Below are 22,119 nucleotides of genomic sequence, written 5' to 3'. Positions count from 1 at the left end.
GGAAGCCTTTTACATTGCTGGTGGGAATGTAAATTGGTCCAGCCTCTGTGGAGAGCAGTCTGGAAAACTCTCACAAGGCTAGACATGGACCTTCCATATGATCCAGTAATTCCTCTCCTGGGCTTATACCCCAAGGACTCCATAACACCCAACCAAAAAGAAGTGTGTACTCCTATGTTCATAGCAGCACAATTCATAATAGCTAAAACCTAGAAGCAACCCTGGTGCCCAACAACAAATGAGTGGCTGAGAAAGCTGTGGTATATATACACAATGGAATACTATGCAGCTATGCAGAACAATGAACCCACCTTCGCTGACCCATCTTGGACAGAGCTAGAAGGAATTATGTTAAGTGAACTAAGTCAGAAAGATAAAGATGAGTATGGGATGATCCCACTCATCAACAGAAGTTGAGTAAGAAGATATGAAAGGGAAACTAAAAGCAGGACCTGATCAAATTGTAAGTAGGGCACCAAAGTAAAAACCCTGTGGTGAGAGGAAGACATGCAGCTTCCTGGGCCAGTGGGGGGTGGGAGTGGGTGGGAGGGATGGGTCACAGTCTTTTGGTGGTGGGAATGGTGTTTATGTACACTCCTAGCAAAATGTAGACATATAAATCAGTAGTTGATTAATATGAGAGGGGGAAAATCAACTGTATGTCTCAAAGTTTTTCAAAACACAAACTGAATCTTTTTAATATATAGGCTGTGTATTTGATATGCGGACTTTCTCAAAAGCCTAGACCAAGTAGATCAGAAGCATCCAATAGCACAGCTATATACAAGATACTGGATACTGTACAGCAAACCATAACAAAAGGACTTTTCAAAGTTAACCCAATTACCAAATAATGTGATGATAACATTAACTATCGATTGTCTTTTTGAACCCTAAGACAGCAGAAACCTCACATCTCCACTATAGAGTCCCTACTTCCCCCAGTCCTGGAACCCTTGGATAGGGCCCACTTTCCCGTATGCATCTCCCAATCCATATCAAATAATATTGCATCCGCCGATCACAACCTAACCAACGCAACGATTGCCACCTCAACATGCTTCACCTCAGACTGTGTCCAGAGACTTCACGAGTGGAATGACAACCCTTCAGCTTCATTACTAGGGTGAGAGCTTTCCTTTTATAGTACACTATAATTTCATCTCAGGTGGTTCACTTTCTAACAAAGTCCCATAACCTAGATATACACCAGTTTCTGTGAGAGAGAGCATATGTTCACACGTATCTATAAACTACTGCAAAATATATACCTGAAAGCAGAAGTACACTAGAGTTTTCAGTGAGTAACCCCCTAACACTTCCTCTCCACTATTCCAAGCTTTGGGTCCATTATTGGTCAACAATTTGTTTGGCTTCGTATGTCAACTCTCTTTTCAATCACCAGGTTCCAGATGCCACCAGGATTCTAGCCAGGCTTCCCTGGATTGAAGACCCCACCAATGTGTCCTGGAGCTCCGCTTCCCCAGAGACGCACCCTACTAGGGAAAGAGAGAGGCAGACTGGGAGTATGGGCTGACCAGTCAACGCCCATGTTCAGCGGGCAAGCAATTACAGAAGCCAGACCTTCTACCTTCTGCAACCCTCAATGACCCTGGGTCCATACTCCCAGAGGGATAGAGAATGGGAAAGCTATCAGGGGAGGGGGTGGGTTATGGAGATTGGGTGGTGGGAATTGTGTGGAGTTGTACCCCTCCTACCTTATGGTTTTGTTAATTAATCCTTTCTTAAATTAAAAAATAAATAAATAAAAATAAATGCTTGCACAGACGAGGGGGATAAGGACCATTACTATTTTGTGAGTATGAATGTAAATTGGTCCAGCCCTCGTGAAAAACAGTTTGGAGATTTCTCAGAACACTAGAAGTGGGCCTATCCCAATCACCTAGCAGTTTCTCTCCTGGGGATTTACTCAAAAGAAACAAAAACACGTATTAAAAGAGATCAAATATACCTATGTTCATAGCAGCACAATTCATAATAGCCAAAACTTGGAAGCAACCTAGATATCCAATGATGAGTGGCTATGAAATTTGTGGCATATATGCACAATGGAATACCACTCAGCTGCTGAAAATTATGCAGCTATCTTCTTTGCCTCATTTTGGATGGAACTTGAACGAATCATGCTAAGTGAGATAAGACAGACAAGAACAAGTGCAGAATGACCTCATTTATAGATGAAATAAATACAGGTGGAAACACAAAGTGAAACTTGGACAAGGTATGGGTATGATATATTGCAACAAACTAGGAGACTGGGAGATGAAGAGGATAGGATTAAAGGGGTGAAGAGAACCTTGGGGTCCTCTTGCATGATGATGGAAAAAAAACTGTGTTGTAGGTGACAGGGTTCTTTGAGAGCTTTCATGGGGAGATGAAAGGTTGTACCCATGTGTCAACAGCTACACTGTAAATTAACCTCCCAATAAAAATGATAAAATATGAATAATGTAGTAAATTGTAAAAACAAAAAGACAGAGTACTTTAAAAAGAAAGAAACATTTTTTAAGTATTTATTAAATTACTGTCTCTGGAGACACACATTATAAAAGCCCAAATCAGGGCTCACACTTCAGTAAGCATAATGGTCTCCCCTCTTCCGTTCCCCTCCTGTGATTGTCAATGTGGCAGACACTGTCTTCATGACACCACATGGTCATATCGCTAGAAACATGGCTTGTGCAAATGATACATATAATGCATCTATTGTGTCTATTAATAGTTACCTGCATTTCAAACTAACCATCCATCCTACATTTGTTCGTGTTGGAATCCCATTTACAACTCGTAATTGTTTTGTTTTGGCACAAGATATTACAGGATCTAAAAGACAGAGGACCAAACATTTTGAAAAGAAGTTAGTGCTACTCAGATAACTTACAAATTTAATTGTTACTGCATCAGAGCAACATTTTTTGGAGAAAAAAAAACATAAGTATTGTTAAATAAGTTGTGTTAGACCAGGGTAAAACTACTCATCACAATCATTTAACTGGATAAATAACCAGAAAACTTATCAATGTAAGGCTGACACATTGCCATAATGACTGTTCACTTAGTAAATTCTTCAGCTTTGACACTATTTGTATTTCCCTCACCAAACTTAACATAAAATGAAACTAGTTCCTTTATAATGTTATTCCTAAATATCAATGAAAATCAATAGCCTGAGTGAAAAAAAGAATAAAACTGTATTTGGCTCATTATGTTTGAATTTGTACAATAAGAATACAGAGCTATTGTAAAGCTGTTCCAACATTATATATATATTGAAATTGTATCCAAATGATGTAATTATTATGTCCAAATGACATAATACAGAAATCTTCGGAGTAAACTGTTTTCTGGCCCTCCTCTGTTCTTTGCCACATCCTTTATATTCCTGTCCATGGTCTAGAACATTTTTCCATTTGCTTCCTCAGCTTGGGACATAGCAGGTGGTCTCTTAAATCAAAACACTTGAGTTTCTTCCTTCAGCTCAAGAAATATGTGAGAATCAAAAACAATCAGCTCCCAATAGATTTTCTTAAATGGAGGATTAACTGAACCTAGCAAACTGTGTCATCTTTTGCTTAGGAGATTGTAGAGCATGCAAAGTGCTTTCAAGATAAGCCAGACTAAGCACACAGCATAGCTTTTGAAGCTTCTTTCATTCTTTCTGACTTTAACATCCTAATTTAATTAAAGAGGTTATGAAAGTCTGTTTCATAAAGCAAAGACCAAGTTAAAAATAATTTTATTCTTTTCATAGTGGATGTAAAATCTCAGATTTTCATTTACATAGCTCTTTACATAAAAACACACAAAACAGTTATTTGTATATTTATTTATTTATTCACTTATATTTATGTCTTTGCTGGGGCTTCATAGCTGTTGGCTAGCTTTTTCAATTAGAGAAACAAAAGGAAAGACTGAGGCACTAAAGTTTTCTCCAATGCTCAGTGAGGTTTGGGTCAGGCTTGCATTTTGTTGGGGGCCAGGCCATGGCTCACCTGGTTAAGTGCAAACATTACAGTGCACAAGGACCCGGGATCAAGGACCAGGGATCAAGCCCCTGGTCTCCACCAGGGAGGGGAAAAGCTTCACAGGGGTAAAAGCTTCACAAGTGGTAAAGCAGGGTTGCAGGTGTCCCTCTGTCTCTTTTCTTCTCTAACTCCCTCTCCTCTCTCAGTTTCTCTGTCTCTATCCAATAATAAATAATAATAATAATAATAATAAATATTAAACAAAAGAACTTGTGTTGCACACAGGGCAAAGCAGGCACACTATTCAAGGGAGTTACGTTGCCAGTACTAAACAATGTCTTTTAGACACATTAGCATGATTTTATGATAAAAGTTAATATAATTCTTGGATATATTCCTATGAAATAAATGAGTATTTGCAGCATGGAAAGACTCTAATATACTATATATTTTGAAAGATTACTTACGATCTAAATTAACTATTGTGGGTGTAGTATCACCTTCACCTGTAAGAAATAATATAAACATAAGTAATTCATACATGTAGATTACTTCTACACAGAAACAAAATTATTTATTAAAATTTAATGTTCATGAATTGGATAATTTACTAAAATTTCACTATTTTACTCAAAGGTAAAATGTAATTACTATATTTTGAGTAAGTGTGTTCACTTTACTGAACAATACTGAAGGTACACTTTCCCAGTAGTGGGAGCTATGATGAGAACTGTTTTTCTTTTTCCCTACATTATTGGGTGGTTAATGTTTTACAACATGGTTATTGATACCCAGGTACAACCTCTAATCTCACCATAAGGGTTTGCAAGACATTCTCTCCTTCAATTCAGGAACTTGCCCACCATCAGATAGATATCAGAAAACCGGAACCCCTATACCCAAGGAAAAGGGGAAAGGAAACCTTCTTTATGACTGTGGATCTCAGGGGTGTGGTTTGAGGAGTGTTGGCAGTTTGAATCACATGGCTTGAATCAAGGAGTTGGCCCATTCTACCTAGATGCTCAGTGTTATACATAATGAACATTCCACTTAAAAGCACAAAATTGTTATTACTGCTTTCTGAGCCATTCATATATATATATATATGGCAGTTTATTGCTACAATTTGACCTATTTATAGTAGTATGAAATTGAATTTTGTTTTTATATAGTTAAAGATAAGTGACTTTTCTTATGCTTCAGAAAACTCTTTAAGGATTTTAGAAGATAGAAATCAATATCACTAGTGGGAAAAGGATAACAAAATACAGTTTTGTTTCTGAAAAATATTCTAAAGAAAAGTTTTTCTAAAAGGTAGTAAAAAGAGTATGTAAAAAGAGACAATACTGGAAACTACATATCAATCCCTACTAAAGCTTCGTAACTTAATCCATTTCATATATAACCTCCCTTCTGGGGTTTAATTGCTCCAAAGTGAAAAGCTTTTGAATGCTAGGATTTGAAAATACTTACGCAATAATGAATGAGGCATAAGACATTTCCTGGAGTTTAATGCCTGACTGTTCAGAATTGATGGGATAGAGTTTAGTCAGGCACTGTTTAGATCCAGCTGGTAGTTAATCCCTGAACATGTCCATAGCTCAAATAAACCAGCAGCAAATAGACAAGCAACAAAATAACAATGGTATATGGATTTCTTTGTAATAGGTGCAAATTTTATTGTTATATATGGAGAATCACAAGAAACTATATGCCAAAGCATTTTTTTATGTTCATTTACCAGATTTAGCTACTTTAAATTAATAAGGAAAAAAAATAATCATAACTTTTACAATTTCCCTTTTCCTTTAATGTGCTCTTAGGGAAGATTTTGTTTTAGAGTCAACTGAGGTCAGTGTTTTTGCTCATAGTACAAATCTGAGGCTGACTGTAGTAATTAAAACATCAAGCATGTTGGTTTTTCCACTGAAGGCAATTACTTGAGGTTTTTTTTTTTTTAAAGTTATTTATTCCTTATGTTGACATGATGAGAAAGGCGACTATACATTCTTTTCTTAATTATATTTAAACATTTCTTGCTGCTAAAAATCAAGTTCACAGGTCAACAATGAACCTAGCTCACTATCAAACCTTTATAAAATATTTAAATGTTCAGAAGAGTATAGATACACTTGGTGCTTGGGGTAGTTATCAGTGCTATCAGTGCACAGAAATGCACAATGAACTGTTCATGGTATAGCGAAGTTTTAGCTAAGAGTATGAGTGAAAATAATCATTAAGACATAGCCAAGACTATTCCCACCTACCTACTACCAGCTTTCCTCAACCCCCAGGGGATGTTATCCTGAGGACTGCCTTTCCGCATAGCCAGGATGGAGAAGCAGGGATTCTCATGCTGCAATTTTTGCCACACCCTCATCTCTGGGACTCTAATGAGCTTTTGCACTGATTTGTGAGCAAATAACATTTGGGAAAAGACCACATGGCTGGCAAGGACTACTATCTTTGAATCCTGGATATTTTCTCTCACCATTATTATTCTGTGTTTCATGTTTGTACTTGTGATATGTCTGGGACCCTGAATTCTGAAGCTTTTCTGCTACTGAATGTTGATTACGGTGGTGCAAACTGTAGTTAGGGGTCCTTAGCACCCCCAGGTTGTTTGGTACTCAAGGTCAAAGGTAGAGGCCAAAGAGAGGAAACTGCTTAAATAGATATTTTATGCTATCTTCTATGCCTAAGATATATGTATATATTAATTTTTATTCCCTTTTTATTGCCCTTGTTGTTTTTATTGTTGTACTTATTATTGTTGTTGTTGTTGCATAGAATAGAGAAATGGAGAGAGGAGCAGAAGACAGAGATGGGGAGAGAAAGACACCTGCAAACCTGCTTCACAGCTTGTGAAGGGACTCCCCTGTAGGTGGCTAGCAATGGCTCCAACCGGGATCCTTATGGCGGTCCGTGCTCTTTGCACCACGTGCTTAAGTGCTGCACTACCACCCGACTCCCAGATATATATATATATATTCCATTAAAGGACAATTTATTATCTTTCAGAAAAGTTAAGATAAAATAAAGCAAAAGACTCTCACATCTGAGGCTCTAAGGTCTTCTTTGAATCCCTAGCACTACCATAAGCCAGAGCTAAACAGTGCGCTGAGGGGGGGGAGTATATCTATATCTATCTATATCTATATATCTGGCTTCATCTTTATCACATATATATATGTGATAAAGATGATTCATTTGGTAAAAACACAGCCTTTAGCATGCATGAGATCTCAGATTGGCTCCATGAATACACCACATGAATACACAAAGGACAGCATCAAGGGAACTTCAGGGATGAGGGAGCAGTAGTTTCTCTCTCTCTTTCTCAGAAAATACTGAAAAAACTGCTGAGAAGTTTCATATGCTGAGGCTCTAGGTTCATTCGTTAGCACCATACTTAATATATAAAGATAAAATGTAAATTCATTTTAAATTATTTTAAATGTATTTTATTAAAGTAGGGGCTTCAATAATCATTCAGTTATTACATGTGTACACATACACACATATGTATGTGTATACATATGTATAGTTTTCTCCATGAGAATTTCCACAATAAAGAACAAGTTCAAATATCACCAAAAATCAGCTATTTGGATATGCCGAGTTGGTGGGTAGTACATGAATATTTTAAAAATTGACCAAGTTCTCTTGCTGTACTCTTAAGAAAACTTTCAGAAATTCTTCTCTCGACCTCTTTTATTTTATCAAGTACTCTCCTTTCAGTGTCCTCTACCAGATATATAATGGATATCTTACTTTTTGCTGATTCTACAAAATTTTAAGAAAAAAACTAAATGTGCCAAACATTAACATTTTACCTACGAAAGATCCTGTTGTGTGCATTTATATGCCCTCAGAATCACTCTCAAGTCAAAATTATGAAGATTACATATTTCTCAAAGTAGCTATTTATGTTTCCATTATCATTTTATTCCTAATATATACATTTACTAAGTGGTTATATTTATGTATATGTCTCCTTTTTGCACTGAAAACTATTTGAGGGAATGAAACATTGTTTATATGTTACAAACCCAGTATGTTATAGGATTTTGCACTCAAACGCAACTTAATTTAAAATGTTAATAAGTAAAAAATACAAGATGAGATAGAAATAACTTTCTCAAGATATTCAGAGTAATCGATTTCAAATTATTACTGAGAAGTTTGGAGTTGAAAAATTTTAAATATTTTTTATTCATTTATTTTCATGAGAGAGATATAGGGAAAAAGAGAGACAAAGTAGAGAACTGCTCAACTCTGGCTTGTGGTAGTGCTGAGGACTGACTCTAAAGCTTCAGAGCTTCTAGTATGAAAGTTTTCTATCTTTTTGTATAACAATTATGCTGTCTTAACAGCCCAGAGTTGAAGATTCTTACTATAATCAGTATAATCATAATAGTTAACACTTAAGATTATTCTAAAACCAACCTTGTGCATCTGTTTAGACATAGATACTTCTATAGCTTTGTTAGTACACATTTTATAATGGTAATAATACGTTAAATCTCCTTTGGTAGGCATTTAAGAAAAAGGGCTTTACATGCTTTATAATACAAATGTACAGTGTGCAAATGATTTATACAGTCTGTGCAGTTAAATAAATAATAAGAACTCAAATCTTCTAAAGATAAATTTTATTAGCCTTTCGCCAAGAGGAAAATGAAAATAAATCCTGGCTATAAATATTAGTTAGAAAAATGACAGTGTAAAAATATTTAGTGAAGTAAATATTCAGAATACACTGAAATAAAAATGAGTTATCTGCAATAGTATTTAATCAAATGCTTGCAACACTATGAAGTCTTTCAACAGTACATCACTCACTAACTTTTGGTTGAAAAATGTTAGTTGAAAATATTTATCGAAGACTTTAAAACTATTAGTGTTCTGTGTCAGTTAGGCTTAAAAGTCATAGTTCTTTGAAATTCTGTGGAAGCATTTTGCTCTTATATCTATGTGCTTAATTTAAACCACTATGATAGTTATAAGGTTGGAATTCTGCTAGTAAAGGCAGTATTATCTGTTTTAGACATTAGATTACTGACTAATCTTCCTTCTTCCTAGATCATTGGCTACTCTACAAATGTCCATTATTCTTAAAGGTGGATTTGTTTGCTTATTTATTTTACTGATTAATTTGAAAGACATGTTCCATAAATGTAAATTTTCAGGATCTACACAAAGTCCAAATGAGGGAAAAGCCTGGGCTTTGGGAACATTAATTTGTGTTATCGGCAGACTCCTTCCCTACACTTCCTGTATTAAAGGTACACTATCCATGTAACTAAGTTTCCTCCTTACGTTTTTTACACAATAGTTTGTACATGCATAACACTTCAACATAACAAAAATTTTTAATATATCTATTTACTAAGTGGTCATATTTAAATACATTATCTCCTTCCTACACTGAAAAATATTTGAGGGTACAAAATATTGTTTATATATTACAAGTCTAGTATATCTTATAGGACTTTGCACTCAGGAGTATTTCAATTTAAAAATGTTAGTAAGTAAGAAAATGCAAGATAAGATAGAAGTAACTTGCTCAAGGGTATTTAGAGTGATAGATTTCTTTGTCTTTTTCCCTTTCCATGTGGAACTCACCCTCTGACTTTTTTTTCATTTCCATAGATTTAGTCCACACTTTGCCATTAGTATGTGTCTTTTCTAAATAAATCTGCATTCTAACCAACAATACAAAGAACATATTATATCTGGTAATGTAAAAAAAATAATGGTAAATAACATTTCTTAAAAACATAAATTTTTATTACTATGGAAAATCCTACAGCAAAAATAAGTTGGGGGGTTTAAGTCAATTATAGATATACTTGATTAATAGACATATTAATTGGTTAAAAGAAGTTTTCATCTACATGCTAAAATGTTATGCAACATTACTAGCATTTCTCCTTAGGCTGAGAAATTCTCTCTTTAATGTCACATAAATCATCATTTCTTCAATCTAATCCTGCTTTTTAAGGTGAGTGTTTTTGCTGGGGCTCAGCGCCTACACCACAAATCCACTGCTCCTGGTGGCTACTTTATTTTATTTTATCTATTTAATTTATGCTTCCAGGATTATTGCTGGGGCTAGGTTCCTGCACTATGAATCCAATTTTCCTGGAGGCTTTTTTTTCCCCTTTTGTTGCCCTTTTTTTATCATTGTTGTGGCTATTATTATTGTTGTTGTTATTGATGTCACTGTTGTTGGATAGGACAGAGAGAAATGGAGAGAGGAGAGGAAGATAGAGAGGGAGAGGGAAAAACACTCTCAGACTTGTTTCACCGCCTGTAAAGCGACCCCCCTGCAGGTGGGGAGCCAGGGGCTCCAAACAGGATTTTTATGCTGATCTTTGTGCTTCACGCTATGTGCACTTAACCTGCTGTGCTACCGGCTGACCCTCTGGCACACAAAACATAGCTCTTACTGATATTATGAAAGTATATCTTGGGAAGGGAAGATATCATAGTTATTAAGCAATAATGTCTGAGACTCTGAGTTCCCAAGTTCAATGACTGGCACCACCATAAGCCAAATGTGTACAGTGCTCTAGTATTAAATATATATGTATATATATTTATATTTATATTTGTTTAAAAGTATATCTATTTTCAGTAAGAAGGTAATTTAATAGGTTTTAAAAGGTGTGTACTCTGCTGAGTATATATTATCATGAACAAGGATCTAGGTTCAAGTCCCTGATCCACATCTACAAGAGAAGGCTTATAAATGGTGAAGCAGTGCTACTGGTGTTTCTCTTTCCCTCTAAGTTTCTAGGAGGAGTAGGGACTACTATCATTTAGTAGATGGAGGCTAGAGACAGAACTATGCACCCTGAATTGCTCATCACTGCCTCTAGAGCAAATATCCATCCAGTCCAAATGTTAATCAAAAAAACCAGGGGAGACTTCCGGAGGCGGGGCTATGAGCAGCCTCTTTCTCTCCTCTCCTCTCCTCTCCTCTCCTCTCCTCTCCTCTCCTCTCCTCTCCTCTCCTCTCCTCTCCTCTCCTCTCTCTCTTCACCTCTCCTGGATGAACTAGGAATACCAAAGGAGACCACTTGGGACCGAAACAAGAACGATTACAGGAACCCACCAGTTCAGCGGTGAGTGCAAACACTTGTGGCTGGTGACAGAGAGGAGCCTAGGGAGAGATTAAGTGGCTGGTAACAGTCCAGCAGTTTGTCAGTTGAGTCACTCCACCTCCAGTCTGTTCCACCAACAAGGGGACAGCTGAGAGAAGGAGAGGACTCCCCGGAGACTCACCAAGTGCAACTCTTGGTCTCCATTGCTACTGCCCTCAGAGTCTGGAGCAGTGGCAGGGAGGGACACCAGAGGACAGAGATATAGCCAGGAAACTCAGGAGAAGACCTATACCTCTGTGGCATAACAGTGGGGCTGTGAAAGTCTCTTTGCATAATCACTGGAGTATCTCTGCCACACCCTGCTTTATCTCTTGATCAGGAGTCAGTGATTAAGCTAAGAAGCCTACTTGTAGTTTAAAAGCCCTCAGGCTCCCATATCCTACAGGAAAGAAAAAGAAAAAGAGGCTTTTAAACCACTGAGCTCCAACCCAGGGATTAAAATACTATTGAAACAACTGTTAACTTCTACCACTGTGAACCCTTTAATTACATTACTTAGACACAAGTCAATCCAGGCAATAGTGATCAGTAATTTGAAAAGTACTAAGAGAGGGAACTCATAACATAATATATAAAATGGTTAAACCAACAAGAAGAAATAATGGAGAAACAAACCAGGACAAGAGTCCAGCTAAAAGCACCCAAAAGGGTGAAGAACAAAATAACAAGTTCAACATCCAAACACTAGCTAAGGAAATAATCACAGGAGTGAGTAAAGAGTTTGAAAGAATTATAATAAGAAATACAGGAACAACAAATGAGACTCTGGAAGAAAACACTAATTAGCTCAAGTTACTAGATAGCTGAAAGCTGAAATAGCTGAGCTAAGAACACAACTAGCTGAACAAGCTAAAACAGTATCAGAACAGGGTAACAAAATAGATGAACTCCAGAAAACAGTACAGGGCAGAGAGAATAGAAACAATGAGGCTGAGGACAGAATTAGCAAGATTGAGGACGAGTTAGAGACAACTAAAAAAGAAGTAAGAGATCTCAAAAAGAGATTAAGAGATGCTGAAGATAACAACAGAGTCCTATGGGATGACTTCAAAAGAAACAATATATGCATTATTGGCTTACCAGAGGAAGAAAGAGAGGGAGAGGAAAAAAAGCATTCTTCAGGCCACAATAGCTGAAAACTTTTCTAGTCTAGACAACATCAAAGACATAAAGATTCAAGAAGCTCAGAGGGTCCCAAACAGAATTAACCCAGACTTAAAGACACCAAGACACATCATACTTAGAATGGAAAGGAATAAGGGTAAAGAAAGGATCTTGAAGGCTGCAAGAGAAAAAACAGAGTCACCTACAGAGGAAAACTCATAAGATTAGCAGCAGACTTCTCCACACAAACACTACAAGACAGAAGAGAATGGCAAGATATCTATCGAGTGCTCAATGAGAAAAGCTTTCAACCAAGAATACTATATCCTGCTAGACTGTCATTCAGACTAGATGGAGGCATCAAAACCTTCTCAGACAAGCAACAGTTGAAGGAATCAACTATCACCAAGCCTGCCCTGAAAGAAGTTCTGAAAGGCCTTCTATAAACAGTCAGATCACCATAAATAGGTCATATATCAGAACACTCTAAAACTCTACAAGAATGGCATTAAAATATCTTCAATATTTGATATCAATAAATGTCAATGGCCTGAATTCACCCATTAAAAGACACAGAGTAGGACGATGGATCAGAAAATACCACCCAACAATATGCTGTCTACAGGAAACCCACCTAACTCAACAACACAAACACAGACTTAAAGTGAAAGGATGGAAAACTATCATACAAGCCAATGGCCCACAAAAAAAGGGCAGGAACAGCTATTCTCATATCTGACACTATAGACTTTAAAATAGATAAGATTAAAAAAGATAGGAATGGATACTACTTAATGCTCAGAAGACCAGTCAATCAAGAGGACTTAACAATTACTAACATCTATGAACCCAATGAGAAGCCATCTAAATATATCAAACGTCTACTGAAAGAGCTACAGCAATATATTAACAGCAACACAGTCATAGTAGGGGACTTCAACACCCCACTCTCTCAACTTGACAGATCATCCAGGCAGAAAGTCAATAAAGACATAAGGGAGTTAAATGAGGAGATAGATAAACAAGAACTGTTAGACATTTTCAGAGTCATTCATCCCAAGAAACTGGAATACAGATTTTACTCAAATCCACATGGGTCATTCTCAAGGATAGACCATATGTTAGGCTACAAAGACAGCATCAGCAAATTCAAGAGCATTGAAATCATCCCAAGCAACTTCTCAGACCACAGTGGAATTAAACTAACACTTACAATCAACGAAAGACTAGTAATAGTCCCAAAATGTGGAAGCTCAACAGTACACTTCTTAACAACTTCTGGGTCAAAGAGGAAATAAAGGAAGAAATCAAAATGTTTCAAGAGTTCAATGAAAACAAAGACACAAGCTATCAAAATATTTGGGACACAGCAAAGGCAGTACTGAGAGGGAAGTTCATAGCTATACAAGCACACATTAGGAAACAAGAAAAAGAGCAAACAAAGAGCCTGATTGCACATATTAAATACAAAGAAGAACAAAGGAACCCTAAAGCAACCAGAAGGACAGAAATCACTAAAGTTAGGGCAGAAATAAATAACATTGAGAATGTTATTTATTTCTGCCCTAACGAAAGTAAATGTTGGTTCTTCAAAAGAGTGAACAAAATCGACAAACCTTTAGCCAGGCTCACAAAACAAAACAGTGAGAAGACCCAAATAAATTAGATACTAAATGATTGAGGAGATATTACAACAGATACTGCAGAAATTGAGCATATCATGCGAGGCTTCTATGAACAACTATATGCCACCAAGCTAGAGAACCTGGAAGAAATGGATGATTTACTAGATACGTACCAATTTCTAAATCTAAGTAAAGAGGAAGTGGATAGCATGAACAGGCCATCACAGCTAATGAAATTGAAACAGTTATCAAAAATCTTTCCAAAAATAAAAGTCCTGGACCAGATGAATTCTACAAAACCTTCAAAGAAGAACTAATACCTCTACTTTTAAAAGTCTTCCAGAAGATTGAAGACACTGGAGTACTCCCTGCCAGCTTCTATGAAGCTAACATCACTCTGATACCAAAAGCAGACAGGGACACAATCAAAAGAGAAAACTACAGACCAATATCTCTGATGAACATAGATGCTAAAATACTGAAAAAATTCTAGCCAACCGGATACAGCAGTCTATTAAAAAGATTGTTTATCATGACCAAGTGGGGTTTATCCCAGGCATGCAAGGTTGGTTTAATATACATAAATCAATCAATGTGGTCCACCACATCAACAAAAGCAATCCCAAAAACCACATGGTCGTATCAATAGATGCACAGAAAGCCTTTGACAAAATAAAACATCCCTTTATGATCAAAACACTACAAAAAATGGGAATAGATGGAAAATTCCTGAAGATAGTGGAGTCTATATATAGCAAAATACAGCCAAAATCATACTCAATGGTGAAAAACTGGAAGCATTTCCACTCAGATCAGGTACTAGACAGTGCTGCCCACTATCACTATTACTATTCAACATAGTGTTGGAAGTTCTTGCCATAGCAATCAGGCAGGAGCAAGGAATTAAAGGGATACAGATTGGAAGAGAAGAAGTCAAACTCTCCCTATTTGAAGATGACATGATAGTATACACAGAAAAACCTAGGAATACAGCAAGAAGCTTTTGGAAATCATCAGGCAATACAGTAAGGTGTCAAGCTATAAAATTAACATTAAAAAGTCAGTGGCATTCCTCTATGCAAACACTAAGGTAGAAGAAATTGAAATCCAGAAATCAATTAATTTTACTATAACAACAAAATCAATAAAATATCTAGGAATAAACCTAAGCAAAGAAGTGAAAGACTTGTATACTGAATAATATGAGTTACTCAAGGAAATTTAAAAAGACACAAAGAAGTGGAAAGATATTTCATGTTCATGGGTTGGAAGAATTAACATCATCAAAATGAATATACTACCCAGAGCCATGAACAAATTTAATGCTATCCCCATCAAGAGCCCATGCACATTTTTTAGGAAAATAGAACAAATGCTACAAATGTTTATCTGGAACTAGAAAAGACCTAAAATTGCCAAAAACAATCTTGAGGAAAAAAGAACAGAACCAGAGGCATCACACTCCCAGATCTCAAATTGTATTATAGGGCCATTGTCATCAAAACTGCTTGGTACTGGAACATGAATAGACACACTGACCAGTGGAATAGAATTGAGAGCCCAGAAGTGAGTCCCCACACCTATGGACATCTAATCTTTGACAAAGGTGCCCAGACTATTAAATGTAGAAAGCAGAGTCTCTTCAATAAATGGTGTTAGAAACAATGAGTTGAAACATACAGAAGAATGAAACTGAGCCACTGAATTTAACCAAATACAAAAGTAAATTCCAAGTGGATCAAGGACTTAGATGTTAGACCAGAAACTATCAGATACTTAGAGGAAAATATTGGCACAACTCTTTTCCACATAAATTTTAAAGACATCTTCAATGAAACGAATCCAATTACAAAGAAGACTAAGGCAAGTATAAACCTATGGGACTACATCACATCAAAAAGCTTCTTCACAGCAAAAGAAACCACTACCCAAACCAAGAGACCCCTCACAGAATGGAAGAAGATCTTTACATGCCATACATCAGACAAGAGTTTAATAACTAACATATATAAAGAGCTTGCCAAACTCAACAACAAGACAACAAATAACCCCATCCAAAAATGGGGGGAAGACATGGACAGAATATTCACCACAGAAGAGATCCAAAAGGCCGAGAAACACATGAAAAAATGCTCCAAGTCTCTGATTGTCAGAGAAATGCTAATAAAGACAATAACGATATACCACTTCACTCCTATGAGAATGTCATACATCAGAAAAGGTAACAGTAGCAAATGCTGGAGAGGGTTTGGGGTCAAAGGAACCCTCCTGCACTGCTGGTGGGAATGTAAATTGGTCCAACCTCTGTGGAGAACAGTCTGGAGAACTCTCAGAAGGCTAAAAGTGGAACTACCCTATGATCCTGCAATTCCTCTCCTGGGGATATATCCTAAGGAACCCAACACATCCATCCAAAAAGATCTGTGTACACATATGATCTTGGCAGCACAATTTGTAATAGCCAAAACCTGGAAGTAACCCAGGTGTCCAACAACAGATGAGTGGCTGAGCAAGTTGTGGTATATATACACAATGGAATACTACTGAGCTGTAAAAAATGGTGACTTCACTGTTTACAGCCCATCTTGGATGGACCTTGAAAAATTCATGTTAAGTGAAATAAGTCAGAAACAGAAGGATGAATATGGGATGATGATACTCTCAGGCAGAAGTTGAAAAACAAATCAGAAGAAAAAAAAAATAGAACCTGAAATGGAATTGGCGTATCACACCAAAGTAAAAGATTCTGGGGTGGGGGGTGGATGGGTGGGGAGAATACAGGTCCAAGAATGATGACAGATGACCTAGTGGGATTGTATTGTTATATGAGAAATTGGGGAATGTTATGCATGTACAAACTATGTATTTACTGTTGAATGTAAAACATTAATTCCCCAATAAAGAAATTAAAAAAATTAAAAAAAGAAAAAACCTGGCATACTTCCCAATTGACTTTTACCAAACAGAATTTCCAATTTATACTCAAAGTAGCATCCAGACTCACATTGACATTTATGTCACTAATCGGTTTTTTCTTTTCCAGACTGATAAGTGTTAATGTTTTATTTTAAGAAAAAAATTATTTCTGTGAAAGACAAAGAGAGAGAGAGAGAGAGAGAGAGAGAGAGAGAGAATGAATCACTCTCCATGAGAAGGATTTCAGGACCTTGTGTATGTGAATTCTGCACTCTACCACCTCCTGGCCTAGAAATGGTTCCATGTTTTTACAATTTTTTTTCCTGTTTGTTTTATTTATTTATTTAAATTGTTTTTCACTACAATTATCATTGAGACTAAGTGCCTGCACTACAAATTCACTGCTTTGTTCCCAGAGGGCATTTTTTTCTTCTTCATTTATTTATTTTGGATAGACAGAGAGTTATAGAAAGGGCTGTACGGGGAACAGTAGGAGAAAGAGAGGTACCTGAAGCTCCACCACTTGTGAAGTTTCTCCCCTGCAGCTGGGGACAAGGAGCTTGAATACCAGTCCTAGTGCATTGTGCTGTTAGCAGTCTACTGGGTGTACCACTACAGGGCCCCTCATTTTTACTAGTAATTTATAATGTGTTTCCTTTATTAAATTTACTATAAAAATATTTATTCATTAATGAGAGTGCTAGGAGAAAAGAGAAGAAGAGAACCAGACATCACTCTGGTATATACGCTGCTAGGGATCAAACTCAGAATCTCATGTGTATGAGTTCAACACTTTATCTACTGTCCCAAACCACTAAATTTAGTTTTGAAGACAAATTTTCTTTATTTTTTTTTGTTAATCATCTTGTCTGTTTCTTCATTCATATATGAGATTTTTGTATAATAAAATGTTAGCCACACCTAAATCTATATATTTTAGTTTATGCACTATTTTTACAGTTGCTTGTCCTCAAGGAATTGAATAAAATATTCCACTAGTCTCGGCTGAAGAACTGAGAATGTGGAAGTATCACTAACTCAAGTCTGCTAATTGGTCTGTTCATGGAATGGGTTTTTTTCTGGGAATTCTGCTAATATGCAGAAGCCAAAAAGATAGCATTGCTAGTGGTAGGTGGGGAAATCTTTCTAGATTTGTGAAATAATGATCATGATATTTATTGCATCTGAATTCTAAATAAGACACTTATAAAGGAGAAAACAAATTTAAATGTCAGCAGAAATGTTTTTCCCTGGAGAAGAGATGAAATGTGTGTGGATGATGTGTGTGTGTGTGTGTGTGTGTGTGGGGTTAGGTGCACTGCACTGTGATGTGTATATTTGCATGTTGCTACCTGAATGTGTCCTTTTTCTGGAACAAACTCTGATACTCCTCTATCAGTTCCCCCTTTTACTAAGGGCAAGTTAGAGTTGATGCAGTGTGTTTAAAACAGCTCACCTGGAAAACTGAAAAAGAAAAGAAAGGAGACAATAAGGGAGGGAAGAGGAGGGAAGGGAAGGAACAGTAATTTTACTTACAACGAGAAATAGGACAATAATCCCAAGGAATGAGAGGATTCCCTGTGTAACACCAGGGACCATGGGCATCATCATCAGGATTCCGGCAATAATTCTTGTTCAGCTTACTAGCATCTGGTTCCCAGAAGATATGTCTGCATAAACAACAAGCTCTGAACATCACAAGATACTCATTTCATCCAAGAGAAACAAAATACTACAGAGAAGATATAATCTTAGAACATAACTTTCATTGAAGATAAAACACAAGCTTCCAACTGGTGAGAATTTTGGTTATTTTGTTTGGAATTTATTTTGTTGTTCTTGTTCTTACAGTTCAGAAGCATGCTCTCTAACTCAGGAATATATAAATTGGCCATAAAATAAATAGAATTGAAATGATAAAAGGTTTTGTGACTTTGCATCTATTTAATCATTATCATGGCAAAGCAATGCCCCTGATCATAGACATGGAGAAACATGTCTAAAGGAATAGGAGCAATGGTCAAGATTATAACATACATAAAAAATATAAGCTATGGAAAAGTATTTTTTTCATATTTCACACACATATAAAACAACACCACTAGCAAAATCACTATGACAGTGTTGAAATATACATTAAAATATTTAAATTATGGGTTAACAAATTTTTTGAAAATTAACAACACTTCATATCATAACTAAATCATGTGTCATTTTACAACTAAGCATAAATGTAATACCCATTAAAATAAAAACAAGACCAAGTCTACTTGTACTGACATATATATTTTACCTCAATATTAATAGAGTAAATTCCTACATGGCAATCTTGATGAAGTCATGAAAACTATATGCCTAACTGAGTTAATTTATTAACTATCATGCTTGAATTTAATTAATATAACATTTTAAAAAAACTGGAGAAATTCTAGAAACTTCGATTACTCATACTTGAATTTTCAAACTAAAGTTCATTTTGTGCAGCAATTACAGTAGTAAACACTTCATTGCCATGTGCCTGATTTCATTATATGTCTTCTACATATAAAATATCAGTCTATTCTAATGAAACAGTCTCCAAGATTATGCTTTTTAAAATATTTATTTTATTTATTTATTCCCTTTTGTTGCCCTTGTTGTTTTATTGCTGTAGTTACTGTTGTTACTGATGTCATTGTTGTTGGATAGGACAGACAAAAATGGAAAGAGGAGGGGAAGACAGAGAGGGGGAGAGAAAGACAGACACCTGCAGACCTGCTTCACCCCCTGTGAAGTGACTCCCCTGCAGGTTGGGAGCCAGGGGCTTGAACTGGGATCCTTACATCGGTGCTTGCGCTTTGCACCGCCTGTGCTTAACCCGCTGCGCTACCGCCTGACTCCCAAATTATGGTTTTTATACTGAAGCTGGAACCCAAAGAGAAAAATTAATTTGTCTTTCCTTTTTTTATAAGTTCCATCTGTAAGTGAGATCACACAATATTTGTCCTCTTTTTGGCTAACTTGGACTGAGTGTGGTCTACTGTGCCAAAGTAAAGTACTCTGGGGAAGAAAGGAAAAGGAGTATGTATAGAAGGTGTTGGGTCCTGATGCATGATGGTGGAAAAGGACCTAAATTGGGGGGTAAGAGTGCTTTGCAGACATCTACAGGCAGATAAGAAATTGTACCCATATGTCAACAACTATACTATTAACCATTAAGCCCAGATAAAATGTTCTTCTTATAATATCACAGGTCACATATTACGTTAGGAGTAGATTAGGGATTTGAGCAAATGCCTCTTTTTCCATTGCTCAAAACTGTAACATTGTATTACCTCCTTACTCAGTTGCAGTCTGTTCTTAAACAAACAAAAAATGTTACCACACAACTATTCATTGATTTTATACAAATGCTTCAAATGATCTTTAACTATTCCCAAAAGTCAGACATATTATCAATGAATTAAGAGGTACTTTTAATGAAGTTGTGTGACCTATATAGTTATGTCACATAATTCCATTAATATAGTGGCAAACATTTAACAGCTGACATTCTTGTATTAAGTATAGGAGGATCTCGGGAAGATTGTATTTCTTGACCTTGATTATTTCTGTGATATAAATATTCAAAATCAAAGTATCAAACTTTCAATGTAAAAATCACTAAAGATTAGAGTTGGGGGGAGATGGATATAATGGTCTGTTATAAGTTCAAAAGAGCATAATCTACCACACAACATGCTTCAAAAAAACATCAGTGTCAAAATCATAATTTAATTTAAAAATATTTATTTATTTTAACAAAAGAGAGAGAAAGAAAGAGAGAGAGAAACCAGAGCACTGCTCAACTCTGACTTAATAGTGGTGCTGAGGATTGAACCTGGAACCTCAAAGCCTCAGGCATGAAATTCTTTTGCATAGCCATTATACTCTCTCCTCAGCTCTTGACATTTAATTTTGAGTATGCAACTCCTCACTTGAAGGTCTTTAATTAATTCCTTTAGGGCATAAAAACAAACTCCTTGCAAAGTTTACTGAAGAATTCCTCCTCTGTAAATATTGTTTCAAAGTGACCAAAATTTTTTCTGATTTGCAAACACTTCAGTATTTGGACTTTTGCAGGATTTATTCCATCTGTCAAATCTGCTTTCTCTCATAATATCTTTGACCAACTCCTACTTATTTTGTATGTTCTAGACATTGTCTCCTATCTGAGGAAGTCTTCCTTATCACCCAAACCTAATTAGCACTTATTAGCATTACCATAAAGTATGTTATTTCATGGATTCTATAACATGGTGTTCACACTTGTTGCCTGGTAATTGTCCATGTTAAATTGTGATATACATGAAGGCAGAACTCTCCTGATATCTGAAATTTAGAGGTATTCAATAGAGCCAGCTGCTAGTAATATGTGGTTAGTGAAAAAAATGTAATATAATTAGACCAAATAGTTAATTAATTGCAATTATACACCAGTTTGAAACATTAATGTTAAAACAATGTAAAAATCTCTCAATAATTTAATTTGAATATGAAATCGAAATTATTAGGCAGTAGACATGAGAGTTCATAAGAACAAATGATTGGAATTAAATACATATTTTCTATTTACTTTTTATTACATTTTTTGGAGGGTGGTGGTTTCCACAACAATCAGGAGTATAAAATCAGATCTTCCTAAAACATGTATCAACACACCTCATCTACTGACACCATCCACCACCCTCTACTATTGAGCATAGTACCTTCACAAGTTTTTAATTTATTCTGCACTTCACATTAGAATCCTCAGGTGAAGCAGGTCGCAGGTGTCTATCTTTCTCTCACTCTGTCTTCAGAATCCTCAGGTCTGCTGATAAAGATCAAGGATGGGGGCTGGGTGGTTACAGTGCGCAAGGACCTAGGTTCGATCCCCCAGCCCCCACCTGCTGGGGAAAGCTTTGCAAGTGATGAAGCACTGTTGCAGGTGTCTTTCACCCTCTATGTCCTTCCCTTCCCTCTATATTTCTGACTGTCTCTATCCAATGAATAAATAAATAAATAAATAAATAAATAAATAAATAAAAGATCAAGGATGAATTCACATTTTATTCTACATGTTCCTCGTTTCTTGCTTAAATCCCAGGTATAAGTGAGATCATCCAGTATTTTCAACCAATATGAATCCTTAAATTCTTATCTGCATATATAGAAATATTATCCATATAAGGTTGTAATTACCAAGTCAATTAACAACACTTGTTAATCAACTACATGTGTGCACCTGATAAAATAGCATTAGTGTTTTCTTAAATTCTAGTGTACCCATTCTAAAATGTTTATTACAAATCTCTT

The 22,119-nt window shown here is 36.1% G+C and overlaps 1 protein-coding gene across 3 annotated transcripts in view; it reads right to left on the bottom strand.

Annotated features, from left to right (window-relative positions):
* HGF (hepatocyte growth factor) overlaps positions 1-22,119 on the bottom strand; it is a 101,215-nt gene that overhangs the window by 17,846 nt on the left and 61,250 nt on the right. For all 3 annotated transcript variants that reach the window (XM_016190317.2, XM_060196326.1, XM_007527907.3), the window contains exons 11-13: positions 18,340-18,473; positions 4,454-4,492; positions 2,748-2,844 (exon numbers count right to left, since the gene is read on the bottom strand). In XM_016190317.2, coding sequence (XP_016045803.1) covers positions 2,748-2,844; positions 4,454-4,492; positions 18,340-18,473 — 270 coding nt within the window. The remainder of the gene's footprint in view (positions 1-2,747; positions 2,845-4,453; positions 4,493-18,339; positions 18,474-22,119) is intronic.

The sequence above is a fragment of the Erinaceus europaeus genome, chromosome 8 (genome assembly GCF_950295315.1).
Source record: "Erinaceus europaeus chromosome 8, mEriEur2.1, whole genome shotgun sequence".
Classification (NCBI taxonomy): Eukaryota; Metazoa; Chordata; class Mammalia; order Eulipotyphla; family Erinaceidae; genus Erinaceus; species Erinaceus europaeus.
Note: the sequence above shows the minus strand (reverse complement) of the source record. Positions and strands in the feature narration are given on the sequence as shown.